Here is a 14,090-nt window from a genome sequence, read left to right on the forward strand (position 1 = left end):
CTCATATGAATGTGGAATGCTTAGAAAGTTGATTCCAGGTTAAATAAATATGTTAATGTAAAATTCCCTGTTGCCTGATTTTAATCATGATGGAAGCTTATATTTTTAAGTAGTAACACTAATTTTTTTTTTGTATGTGTGGTATCAGGGATGGAACCCAGGGACATTCTACCTTTGAGCTACATCCCCAGCCCTATTTTTTATTCTTTTTATTTTTGAAGCAGGGTCTCACTGAGTTGCAAAGGGCCTCACTAAGTAGCTGAGGCTGTCCGCGAACCACGAGCCTCCTGCCTCAGCCTTCCAAATGCTGAGATTATAAGCATGCACCACCACGCCCAGCTAAAGTTTCATAAAAGACTTTTTAGGATAGAAAAATAAGAGGGTAAGTATATAAGCATTGTGCTTAGGAAAAGAATACCAACTTAGAAATTCATTATTTCTATAAAGTTCAAGGTTAGAAGAAAATGTTAAATGGTAATGTTAAGTGGTAGACAGAGTATGTGTTACTTCTAAGCTCAACAACATAAGCAGCCTTTAAATAAGATTTTTAAATATTGTTTTTCTTTTCGATCAAAAATCTAGGTAAACTGAATGGACTACTTTTACCTATGTGAAGTTAAATAATCTCGATTTTAGATTATAAAGCTTTATCATAAGATGGGTGAAATTTTTTATAAAACTAGATTAATTTTAACAGAATTTTCTAGAATTATCTCACGACTTTGCAAAGTATCTACCACTAAGAAATGTAATTCTCTTAATTAGTTTGCATTTAGTCTGGATGCAAAAATAGAGAAATGAACTCAATTATTAGTTACATATGTCAATAAGAGGAAGAAGAAACATACGAGATATTGCTGCTTTGTTTTGAATTATCTATTTATTGTGGTTGCATGTGATTTTGAAAACTAGTTCCCAATTAAAGGGCCTTTAGCCCATGAAAAGGAACATAGAAACAGAAAAACTAGTAGGGACCATGACATACATTGCCATTAAAAATTCATTTTTGCCAAGTAAGGGAAACTGCTATTTACTTGTTCCTGTCATTTTGGAGAAGAGAATATTTTTAATGCTACAAAAAAATAAGGAAAATATAATTTTAGAAATTAAAAATTTTAATAAAGCTATCTCACTTGAATAAAATTCATTTTTTGTTGTTGTTTGTCATGAGCCAGTGAGATATTTTTATATTGGCTTCATGTGGGGATTACTTGTTTAAGGTGATGGTAGCAAAAAACTCATTTATTAGCAACCGGGTGTGGTGGTGCACGCTTATAATCCAGCATTTGGGAGGCTGAGACAGAAGGATCACAGGTTCATGGACAGCCTCAGCTACTTGGTAAGGCCCTTTGCAACTCAGAGAGACCCTCTTTCAAAATAAAGAATGAAAAATAGAGTTGGGGGTATAGCTCTGAGGTAGAATGCCTCTTGTTTTCATCCTCAGTACTGAAAAAATAAAAACAAAAACCCCTCATTTATTATGTGTCTAAATGAATACTTTAAAAGATTGAATCAGTCTCACCACAAACATTACCCCCATTTTAGAGGTGAAGGAACTAAGAACAGGAAGGTTGAGTGACCCCCCAAGGTCACACACCTGGTTAATGGGAAGCCAGGATTCTTATTCAGACAAGTTCAGCTGCTCATTTCATTACTGAGCCACCACGCCATAACGTTTCTTATTTAAGTTATCTGCTCTGCCCCTCCTCTGAACTCCCATCCTCGTGGTCCAGTTCTTATTAGCATTTCTTGTGAATAAAGTGAAGGAGAAGTCCTTTGATGACACATTTACTTTGGTACATTGGGATTTCAAACCAGATTATTATTAATCATAATAATACTGTAGTTTTTTCTTATGAAGAATGTAGACTTTTTAATTACAAAAGGTAATATATCCAACTTCTGAGTTGAAATTGAGAATCCAGTATAAAAGCAATTAGGTGCTCCTATGCTTTAACAAGTCTTAGTGATTTTTCATATAATTTGGGTGGGCCGGTCTACATTTTCCAACTAAAGATGAAAGTAATAGTAAATTTTTTTGTGTGTGTGGTACTGGGGATTGAACCCAGGGGCATTTTACCTTTGAGGTACACCCTAGCCCTATTTTATTTTTATTTATTTTCATGTATTTATTTATTTATTTGGGGTACTGGAGATGGAACCTTGAAACAGGGTCTCGCTAAGTTGCTGAAGCTGGCCTCAAATCTGTGGCCCTCTGATCTCAGCTTCCTCCCAGTACTAGGATTATAGCCACAAACTAGAGTTTGGAAACCACTGATTTAATTCAAAAGCTTCATTCTGCAGATGAGAAAGAGGCCGAGAGCCTCTGTTAGTTGACTTGACCTAGGTTTTAAGAAATTTAACATCGTATAATTACTCTTTCCTTTGCAAAAGTTATCCAGATACATTCTTACCTGGGAGGTGCATTGTATTCTGATTCACAGGGTGTTGCTCAGGTCATGATTCAGTCTTTTCAGTTGTCATCTTGTGCAGTCTTCAACGCCCAAATGCAGGACGTAAGTCCCACGTGCCTGTGGGAAGATGCTTTCTGTTTTACCTGCTCTTTCTTCACTCACATGTGCCTTTTTATTATTGACTTCATTTGCTAAAATCTAGAAGACTGATAGATGATAATGTCAGTAATGACAATAGTAATAAACTGAAATCAACTTTATAGTACAGTATTCTTCAAATTGCTCTCACATCTGATTCTCATTGCCACCATCCTTATAGAGGGATGGAATGTGTCCATTTCACAGATGAAGAAATCATGGCACAGAAGACTAAGTACTCTGCCCAAAGTCACATAAGAGATTCATGGTAGGGCTGGAACACTTTTAATATAGTGTTCTTTTTTTTTTTTCCTATTTACCTCACCACAAATTTTATTTCTCCCCCCATAGTATTTTATAAGCTTTGCACATGTGAGAAATTGAATGCTGTGATTAGATTGTTATTTTTGTGTGATGTGACCTTTTGAATGCTAATGTTTATATAGATGTTTTAATCATGGATATGGTCAGAAAAGCCATGGTAAAGTAGTAATATTATTTTTATTTAACTCTAGTTTTTATTTATTCAAATTGTCAGTAATGAACAATGAGTTACTATTCTTGTTACTGTAGTTTCAGATTAAGTCTGGAATTCCAGGCTGTATTCTTTCTCACAGTTTCCATAGGGAAGACTAGCTCATTTAATATTTTAATTTTTGTTTGTGATGTTTGATATATACAACTGGTGTAGATAGAATACAGCTTGATTTCAATCCCTGCTTTCTTCCTCTCCCCAAATTAGACTCTTTTTTAAAATTATTGGCAGATGTTCGACTCTTTTTATAGTTTTCTGAGAGTCAGCAAAACATTGATTTTTTGTTCATCAAGAGGGAGAAATTATGAATTATGATCACTTTTCTGATCATTACCATTCTTGAATAAATCTTTTGAATTACAATGATCACTTTCTGTACAAATAGCTCAGTATATCATAACCGTTTTGTCATTTTCTAGAATGCAAAGTCATAGTTTAAATGCTTATAGTTAATTAATACAATAAAATTTTGTATCAGAATTTAAAATACTTTTAAAGAGCATTCATTTTACAATTTTACAAAACTCGTTTTACCCATGCTTAAAATGGCCTTGGGCCTTAAGAATTTGAGTTCTTTAGTAGTCTTTTATTTGTTAATTCTAGTAATTAAACCTATTTCTTTTTTTTTAAAGTGAATATAATTTCTATAATCTTTATGGAATATAAGATTTCTTTAGGGATTTCTAAGCATTATTTCTAATTACACATTTCATTGAGAACATATTGTACTTGATTTCTTATGTTAAAACATGTAATAAAAGCCAAGTAGTATCAAATTTCTTTTTCTTTTTTTTCTGGTGGTACTGGGGATGGAACTCTTCTCCGGGCTACCCTCCCAGACCTATTTTATATTTTTATTTGGAAACAGAGTGGCTTCGAACCTGCACGATTCTGTCTCTGCCTCCCTAGAGCGGGGATTACAAGCATGCGCCACTACACCCGGCTCAAAATTTCCTTTTCTGAGATAATGAAATATATTAACTTGTGTGGGAGGGGCCTTTTCAGATAATTATTGCTTTAATGTAAAAACTTACTTGTGTAGTTTACCCAACGATGCAAGTATTGAGATCCTGCTTAATTATTCAGCTATGAGGTACCCAGAGTTTTTGCTAACTCTGATTGTTGTCAACCCCTTTCATACATTGGGTTTATAATTGCCTGTCTTGATTTTTACCTGTTGATCCGTATTTTATCTTCTGGAGCAGCACAACACTAGTTCTACCGACTTCCATGTAACTATCTTAGCCCTCTTTACTTTCTGTAGTCATTCATTGTGGGGCATTATTTATGGAACCTTTATCTCCAGCTTTGAGTTTTTTTGTAGTCTGCTTTTGAACTCTTTTTTTTTTTTTTTTTTTTGGTTGTACGGGGTTCCTGGAAGCCCTCCTACCTCCGGGCTACACTCCCACACCTATTTTATGTTTTTATTTGGAAACAGGGTCTCTTAAGCCAGTGCGACTGACTTCGAACCTGCGGATCCTCCTGTCTTCACGTCCCGATCGCGGGGATTACAAACGTGCGCCACCACACCCGGCTGCTTTTGAACTTTTAAAAGTGTGATTCTAAGGGGAGGGAATGACAGACTCAAACTAGTGGTACTTGGGACCAAAGGAGTGGAAATTCCTTGAAGTAAAAACTGTCGGTTATTAATTTTAGTAACTATAATTAGTATAGTGCCCAGCATTACCAAGTGCTTAATGTTTCTTTAAATTTAACTCTTACCTTGTATAATCTAAACATAAAAATATTACAGTAATATAACCAAAAACTGCATGGATGAGAAATTGAATTCACTTTTATAGTATGATTTATATTTACCTTTAAAAATTTTTTTACCTACTTATTGACTCCATTCTATACTTTTGCATTTGATTTCTTCCAGTCTAAATAGAATATTTATGTTAGTTAAGTTAGACACATCTTACAGATATTTTTTTTTAAAAAAAACTTATGCAAACCAGTGTTTAAAATGTTGAACAAGCCGGGAGAGGTGGCAGTACACACTTATAATGCCAGTACTTGAGAGGCTGAGGCAGGAGGATTTCAGGTTTGTGGCTAGCCTCCGCAACTTAATGAGAACCTATTTCAAAATAAAGAATAAAAAATAGGATTGGGGATATAGCTTGAAGGTAGAATGCCCCTGGGTTCAACCCATAGTTCCACCCCCCCCCCCACACACACAGTTGAACAAAAGAATCCTTTAATTTATCTACAAGTTAGATTTTATTAATGAAGCTTCATACAGAAATTTTACAATTAAAGTTAAAGAAAATTTTTATTACAAATATGTACTATAGAAAAAAAGGAACTTGAACAATGTTCTTTATTTTAATTACTTAGAAACAGCCATGGAGATTTTGCATCTATTAATAAAATTCAAAAGGCATATTCTAGATAGTTGAATGTAAGTATTCCTTGAGATTTTTTGGTTGTGATAGTTATATAGGTAATAGTAGTCCAGTGGATAGTTATATATTATAGAGGCAAGTCAGTTGTTTTTTTCTACTACTGTGTATCTATTCCTGCTAAAGTCAAATGATGACAGATGAAGTAGCATAATTAAATTGATCTGCTTATTTCGTGTGTGTGTGTGTGTGTGTGTGTGTGTGTGTGTGTGTGTGTGTGTTTTACTGGGATTGAACTTTGCATTCTACCTCTGAGCTACACCCCCAGCCCTATTTTTTATTCCTTTTTTTTTTTTTGTGGTACTGGGGATGGAACCCAGGGGCTTTCTACCTCCAGGATACACCCCCAGACCTACTTTATATTTTATTTGGAAACAGGGTCTCACTAAGTTGCTGAGAGCCTCACTAAGTAGCCAAGGCTGACTTTGAACCTGTGCAGTTCTCGTGTCCAGCCTTCCAAATAGTGGGATTACAAGATGCGCCACCATGCCCGGCTATTCTTCATTTTGAAACGGTCTCACTAAGTTGCAGAGGATCACACCAAGTAGCTGAGGCTGGCTGTGAACCTGCGATTCTCCTGTCTCAGCCTCCTGAGTGCTGGGGCTACAAGTTTGTGCCACTCTACCTGGCTCTATCTGCATATTTCTTGAGCTAATCATCGCAGCTTTCTGTCACTGCCAGAAAAGGGACAGAGGTCCAAATTTACTTTTTTCTGTTTTTAAAAAATGGATGTTTGTCATATTGTATGTACTCAGTAAATGTTAAATGAGTTTAGTTAGTTAAGTCCAAAATATGTTGGTTGAATTCTGTCATTATGGGACTTTGGTTTATAGATTTATAATATGTAAATCCCTTTCTGAGTCCTAGTTTACATTATTTCTCATTAAGTCCTCAAACTATTGTTGTTCTTTTTAGGCACAAGCTGTAAATACAGAAACTATTTCCCCCTATTAATATAGCCATGAATTTCTTAGAAAAAGGATATAAATTCTGATAGCTGCTCTACTTATAACTCTTTTTTTACCTTTCTTCCTAAAACTCATTTCTTGTGTATTCTTGTTCTAGTCACATCATAGTTGATTGAATAGTAAGTTTATTATTTTCCCAGAGCTACTAGTGTAATAGTGCATTTTAAATATAAATGTGATATAAACTTTGTGTGTCATTCTTAGTGAATTTAGAACATTATATATTCAAATGTTTTCTAGAGTTGAATGACATACATTTATGTATATACTATATAATTTTGGTGATTTTAACATTTGGCTAACTTTGTACACTTGGTTAGAAATCATGTTAACTGCGGGGAAGTAGCTCAGTGGTAAAGTGCTTGCTTAGCGTGCTCTTAGTCCCCATTACCACAAAAACAAATAAACAAAGAAAAAAGTAAATCTTGTTAGTCAACAATATGTGTAACTGTATAGATAATGTGTTTTAGTTCAATAGATGCGTATTAACTAGTGGTTATCTATGTCTAATAGGAGCAGGAATTTGTTCAAAAGCAACAACAAGAACTAGATGGTTCTCTGAAAAAGATCATCCAACAGCAGAAGGCGGAGTTGGCCAACATCGAGAGAGAGTGCCTGAACAACAAGCAGCAGCTCATGAGAGGTGTGTGCGCCGCTGCACGGCCAAAGGCGCATCTCAGAAACATCACTAGGCACACCTTGTGTGTGTTTGAAGTCTTTCCTGTGCTAGGGTGGTAGAGGCGAAGATAAAGAAAGTGTGATCAATTAAAAACAAACTTTAAAAAAATGAAGATGTACTATAAGATGCAGAATTCCTTTATGAAAGTAGAAGTGAATAGTGGGCTGAGCTGGTGTGGGGGTGCACACCTGTAATCTCAGCTACTCAAGAGACTGGCGCAGAAGGATTGTAAGTTAGAGGTCAGCCAGGAAACTTAGTGAGACCTTGTTTCAAAATAAAATTTTGAAAAGGGCTGGGGATATAGCTGATAGAAAGCACCCCTGAGTTCAATCCTTAGTACCTCAAAAAAGAAAAAAAGAAAGAAAAAAGATTGCCTCCTCCCTCTCCCATACCAAAAAAAAAAAAAAAAAAAAAAAAAAAGCAGTAGGTTAGCTTAGTGGTAACGCACATACTTAGCCTGTGAGAGGCCCTGAGTTTCATTCTCAGCACCATAAAAATACTTAAAATGTGTTCCTGTCCAGATGATGCTAGAAGTATATCTGAATAATTCTGTGTACTCATTATACCTTATAATTTTTAGTACATTTAATGTTTACATGATAGATTAGGATTTTAATACTTATCTCCCCTAACAAATTAGTTTAGATTTTTTGTATTGACTAAATGGATTTGATTTTCCAGGTAGGACATTCTCAGTTTATAGGACATTAAAACAGAATGCAGGCAAGTGTGGTGCACACCTATGCTCCCAGTACTTGGGAGGCTGAGATGGGAGGATCACAAGTTTGAGGCCAATCTCAGCAACTTAGTGAAACCTTGCTTAAAAAAGGGAGGGGGATATAGGAGATATAATGGCCCTGGGTTCAGTCCTCAGTACCACACATAAAACAAAATGAGAAAACACCAGAATAGAAAGTGGTAACAGAGCCGGGCGTGGTGGTGCACACTTGTAATCCCCGCGGTTGGGAGGCAGAGACAGGAGGATCGTGTGGGTTCGAAGCCAGCCGCACTGGCTTAAGAGACCCTGTTTCCAAATAAAAAAAATATAAAAATAGATCTGGGATTGTAGCTCAGAAGTAGAAGGGCTTCCAGGAACCCCAGTACCACACACACAAAAAAAGAAAGTGGTAGCAGATACTATCTTCTTATTGGTAACACTTTATTTAGTTATAACCCAGAATGTCAGTTTATATGTACAAGTTAGTATATATAGGATACTTTTATGTAAATATTAAAATGAAGAGCAGAGTATATTAGTAAAAAGAACAAAGTGACAGTTTGAAAATTACTTTATTCTAGCTCGAGAAGCTGCAATTTGGGAGCTTGAAGAGCGACACTTACAAGAAAAACACCAGCTGCTCAAACAACAACTAAAAGATCAGTACTTCATGCAGCGGCACCAGCTCCTCAAGCGTCACGAGAAGGTTAGTGGGGAGGAAACGCCTTCGCTCCTCGGTTCATTTTAAAGTTTACAAAGCTATTTACTTTAAAACTTACATTTCTTAGAGAATTAATTTTTTTATTTCCTTTATGTCTTTTATCTTGAATGTCTTTGGTGAACTTTGGAGTAATTAAATTCTTTTCTGTGGATTATAAGGGAGGTAATTACAGTACTTAAAATCTCTATCATAATCTTCAGCTTGACTCTCTTGAGGTAGCTCTTTTGGCTCCAGTTATGGTTCAAGTGAAAAGGCAGATTCCTTGTACTTAGTAAAGAGTTTCATTATAAGACTTTAACCACTAATAACTTTTCTTACAAGTGATTTTTTGCCTAGTACTTTGCTGCTCACTATACACCGGGGGGGCCTCTATGGGAATCGAGGATCGGCATCCGTAACATCTGTGTGTGTACTGAGTATTGTATCTACACTACTGGATGCTGTTTAAAACATTCTTAGGAAACAGAACAAATGCAGCGTTACAATCAGCGACTTATTGAGGAATTGAAAAACAGACAGACTCAAGAGAGGGCAAGACTGCCCAAGATTCAGCGCAGTGAAGCTAAGACTCGAATGGCCATGTTTAAGAAAAGTCTGAGAATTAACTCAACAGCCACCCCAGACCAAGACCGTGAAAAAATCAAACAGGTAAGTAAGCAAATTATTTTCTTCACTTTTATATTTCGGCAATTTCAGTGACCCTTAGAAGTGCTAAATATTGACATGTAAACATTCAGTGCCACTTTGGGATTGTGGATGTTCACTTTTAGAGCTGGCACTAGGTCTGTGGCATATACCAACGTGGTCTTCCCAGGATAGTGACCACAGAGGTAAAGCCCTCTTTCCCATGTCCCACAGCAGTTCTTGGGCCTGGGAATGAGATGACCTGGACAGCTTTTTAAGTCAAAACATCTTCACAGTGATGCTTGTAGTTACGGATCTCGCAAATTAAAGGAGGTCATTATGCAGTTAGGAGGATCAAGGTTTTATCAGAAGTATTGCTGCCCCCCTTCTCCACTCAAATCTTGATGTGGACTCCAACTTTGAGTCATAGCCCATTTTTACTTGTAGCTTTAGTTTACTGTGTTTTAAGTTTTATTAAATCCTTTAATTGTACCTTTAGAATATGTATAGATTAAATTGCTTATTAACTGTAATTTATCTCTTGTTTTTCATGTTTACAGTTTGCTGCACAAGAAGAAAAGAGACAGAAAAATGAGAGAATGGCTCAGCATCAAAAACATGAAAATCAAATGCGGGATCTTCAGTTGCAGTGCGAAGCCAATGTCCGCGAACTGCACCAACTGCAGGTTAGATGAGGAGGCATGAGCCTGGAGCCTGTGGTAGATGGGCAGCTCAGCTGGCTGGGGTGGAGAAAATAATAGCCAAAGTAAACCGCATGCCACTGGTGAAAATACTGGGGTCGAAAGGTTGTGTTTCCTGTGTAGACCCAAATGAGGATCAATTTAGTATCATAGGTACTTGTTCATCTTAGATGGAGCATGATCAGTGTGAACATGAGCTAAATTATAACCTAAGAAATAAAGTCTTTCAAAAGCAATACTGAATAGGATTTCAGTATATTTTGTAAGAATATGTGAAGCTTTCAGAAGATCAAAATGATGATGGCCATTTTGTTGTCAGATACTGATTTTAAATTTTCTTTTCCATTTAGAGGGATATAGTTGATTTTTTTTTTTTTTCCCAATCAGGTCATGGGGATGGAACCCAGGGGCATTCTACCTCTGAGCTATACCCCTAGCCCTTTTTTTTTTATTCTTTATTTTGAAACAGGGTCTTAGTAAGTTGCAAAGGGCCTCACTAAGTAGCTGAGGCTGTCCATGAACCCGGATCCTCCTGTCTCAGTCTCCCAAATGCTGGGATTACAAGTGTGCGCCACCACGCCGGCTGTTTTTTTTTTAAGTAGTAAATTAAATATATGAGAATTTTTCTTCTAGGAAATGTAAAGGCTACTTTAGACTAGAGGGCTGTTTTTGGACTTCACCTGAAGTGTGCAGCCCATCAGTGTATAACCTAAGGTGTTTATAATGCTTCAGAGTGATATAAACAATGTGTCTACTATGTCCATATGCTTCTAATTTACTGGAGTAGAGTAGGTTCTAATTCCACATTCTGGTACTAACTGATACAAAGGAAAAGCAAAGGCTGAAACTGATTCTTTCTATTTGTTCTTTTTATATATCTGTTAGCAGATGTAGCTTCTAAACTTATAAAAAACGAAACTATTTCATAATTGTTGGCTCTTGGTTTCAGAGGATAATTTGAATTTTAGTAATAACGTGATGCTTGATGAATAATTTGTTATTTTGGAAGGTAATTGTATGTGTGAAAAATAGCTTAGTGGAGCTTTTAATTCAAACTTTATTTTCAGAATGAAAAATGCCACCTGTTGGTTGAGCATGAGACTCAGAAACTCAAGGAGTTAGATGAGGAGCACAGCCAGGAACTGAAGGAGTGGAGAGAGAAATTGAGACCCAGAAAAAAGGTAACTTTAAAAGCTTTACTTAAAGTGTTGTATTTGCACTTGTCTGTCACCCAGCTATTGACTTTCTACTATAGTGTCAGGAACAGTAGAGAGATAAGAGGACGGAGTTCCTATCTCCAGAAAGGTTCAGAATCTCGGGCAAGCACAGTTTGGTGGGATTGCGTTCTGAAGGAGGTAGTGCAGGATAGAAGGGAAGGAGCAGACGCAGAGCAGAGGCAGAGGGTCCTTGTATCTGCCTGGAGAAGTCCTGCAGCGAGGAGGTGTCTTGTAAGCCAAGGGAGTTTTGAAGGGTGAGTGGGAGCTCTCCAGGTCCTAGGCAGATTGGAGTGGAATGGGGCAATTTAAGTAGAGAAAATAAAATGAGTAAAAATGATGTGTACACAGAACTGCTAGTCAGTCCCCTGTCACTGGAGCATGGGGCTGGGAGAGTGGAGGGAAGAAAGCGAAGGCAGCGGAGCCTGACCAGATCCAGGTTGACTGGAGCCAGATTCAAGGCCCTTGGATGTCGTGAGAGTTAAAATGCAGATGGCTTTCCTCCTCTCTCCCTCCACATTCCTGTTTGATGTGATTTCCATGGTCTCATTGCCAGCCATTTCACCTCTGATTGCTTATTCCTCTATGATTCGTATCCCTTTTCTAACCTTTGAGCTTAAACTTGTTTTCTTGGCCTCCTGCCTGCTCTGCATTTCAGCCATTCCTTTCTTCTATCAGTCAGAGAAGTACATGTTTAGCCCCTACTATGTGCCAAAGATTTGCAAAGTCAATTAAGAGGATAGTTTTAAAATTTAAATTGTATTTATTGTTAATTTTTTAAATTAAGTAACACATTCCTGTGGTTTAGAATTCTAAAGGCTTAGAAGGGCAAACAGTGACAAGTAACTGTCTCCGGTTTTGCTTTTTAGGCCCTTGAAGTCTGACTTTTATCACACAGCCCCCATTTGAAATGTTGTCAGTGGTCACTGATAAGCTGCTAATAGCTAAATCCTCTATGTATCTAACTGTTCTCATTAAAAATGTATTTTTAAAATATCTCTTCTCACCTGGCTTTGTGACAGCTCTGCTCATTTTTCATGCTCGTTGTTACCTTTTCTTTGTCTCTGTCTCTTGAGATGTAGACATTTTTCTGCTTTACATCCTCAGTTCTGTTCTTTTCCTTGATGGTGTTGTAACCTCAGTTGTTATATATTTAAGGACAGTTCCCAAACTGAAATAGTAGGCTTACACAGGACACGAACTCTTAGGGCATACAGGTATGGGTTTAAATTCAATGCTGACACGGACTAATTTGACACTTAATACTTCTAGATCTAGTTTTTCTCATTTGTAAGATGAGGATGATACTTTCTGCCTAATTGGGGTTAAGAAAGCTCAGAGAAGGGATGAGTGTAGCCCACCTCGTGCCCTGCCTCGGTGGCTCTTGGCATTGCTGCCGCTGCTCATTGCTGGCACTATTACCAGCTTGAGCTTTACACCGCCATTCTCGACATGCGTAGTGCACTTCTCATTTCATTTCATTCGGACCTTTATTCAAGTATCTTTTAACCAGTGAGTTCTTTCTCTTTTTTGTCATTATACACCTTCCTCAGATATTCTGTATACCTTCTTCTTTCCTTTTGTTTATAAAGTTGTCACCACCAGATGCGTTTGCCTGTTGTTTGTCCTCTCCCATGAGAATATAAGTTCCTTAATTAAAAGCAGAGGCATCATCTCTTCATGCATTGATAAGTACCAGCTGCTAGACACATTGTAAGGGATTAGTACATAAATGGCTCCTTTTGACATGGAAGCCTTCATGGTGTCACACTTGGGCCACATAGTCAGCCTTTCTGGCCTCCTGTTCCACTAGCCACTGTTCCCAGTGTATGCTTCTGGCAGGATCACCATTCCACATGCCAGCTGCACAGCGTCCTGCCTTTGTGTCAGTGTTTCGCTTCCCCTGTCTGGCATTCTTTCCCAGTTCTGCCTATCAAATGCTAATAATTTCTTCACACGTAAATTAATGTTTCATTTCTTTTGAGAAACCTTACTGTATTCATCTTTTCCTATACATTGCTTGGACTTCAGCAATAGCACTAATCCCTGAATCGTTTATGCATTGATACCTATCGTAGTTCATTCAGGCTGCTAAGCCAGGGGGCCAGCACGGTGAGGGCCCTCGTCTGCATTGCAGAGTGCTGACGTCCCAGTGTGTTCTCACAGAGCGGAGGGGGAAGAACTCTCAGCCCCTTAGGAGGACACTCATCCCGTCTGGAGGGCTCTACCCTTAGGATTTATCTCTCCCAAGGGCCTAACCTCCTAATAAACATCATATTTGAGATTAGGTTTTAGCTAATTTGGATATTGTCAAACACTATTTTTACTCTGTATTGCAGGGAATGTAAAGATGAGTATGACTTAGATCTTACCTTTAGACAGCTTATAGTCCAGTGTGGAAGAGAAACATACATGTACATCCATAACTAACCCCCCAAAATAGGAAGTGCCATGTGGAAGAGACAGATAATAGTAGACGTCATCTGTTGGAGTGCCTAGTATGTGTTACATATATCATTACCACATTTAATCTCCACATATCAACAAGTTAGGTGGTATTACCCCAATTTTATAGCACAAGAATTAAGTGATTCAGTAATAAGAGACGTTAAGTAACTGACCCAAGTTACCTGTGCATGCGGCTGACCTGAGTCCTGATCCTGAGGCTGTGCAGAGCTTACCGTCTTTTAACTGTTGGATGACTTCCTTATGATAGTGTACAGAGAGAGTGTTCGGGACAAGTCACTTTACCTTGGTTGTCACAGTAAATTCTATATACAAAATAATGCCAGCACATAATAATAGCTTTGCTTCTTTCTTTTTAAGACACTGGAAGAAGAGTTTGCCAGGAAACTACAAGAACAGGAAGTGTTTTTTAAAATGACCGGGGAGTCAGAATGCCTTAATCCATCAACACAGAGCCGGATTTCCAAATTCTACCCTATTCCTAGCCTACATTCCACTGGATCATAA

At 37.5% G+C, this 14,090-nt stretch overlaps 1 protein-coding gene across 2 annotated transcripts in view; it reads left to right on the top strand.

The window, feature by feature from the left end:
• Nucleotides 1–14,090, top strand: part of SLK (STE20 like kinase) — a gene marked incomplete at both ends in the record, with an annotated part of 53,136 nt that extends 39,046 nt beyond the window's left edge. For both annotated transcript variants that reach the window (XM_080694094.1, XM_080694095.1), the window contains 6 exons: nucleotides 6,974–7,103; nucleotides 8,439–8,563; nucleotides 9,038–9,226; nucleotides 9,763–9,888; nucleotides 10,971–11,084; nucleotides 13,944–14,090. In XM_080694094.1, coding sequence (XP_080550220.1) covers nucleotides 6,974–7,103; nucleotides 8,439–8,563; nucleotides 9,038–9,226; nucleotides 9,763–9,888; nucleotides 10,971–11,084; nucleotides 13,944–14,090 — 831 coding nt within the window. The remainder of the gene's footprint in view (nucleotides 1–6,973; nucleotides 7,104–8,438; nucleotides 8,564–9,037; nucleotides 9,227–9,762; nucleotides 9,889–10,970; nucleotides 11,085–13,943) is intronic.

This window comes from Muscardinus avellanarius (assembly GCF_963383645.1).
Source record: "Muscardinus avellanarius genome assembly, chromosome: 4".
In the NCBI taxonomy this organism is placed as follows: Eukaryota; Metazoa; Chordata; class Mammalia; order Rodentia; family Gliridae; genus Muscardinus; species Muscardinus avellanarius.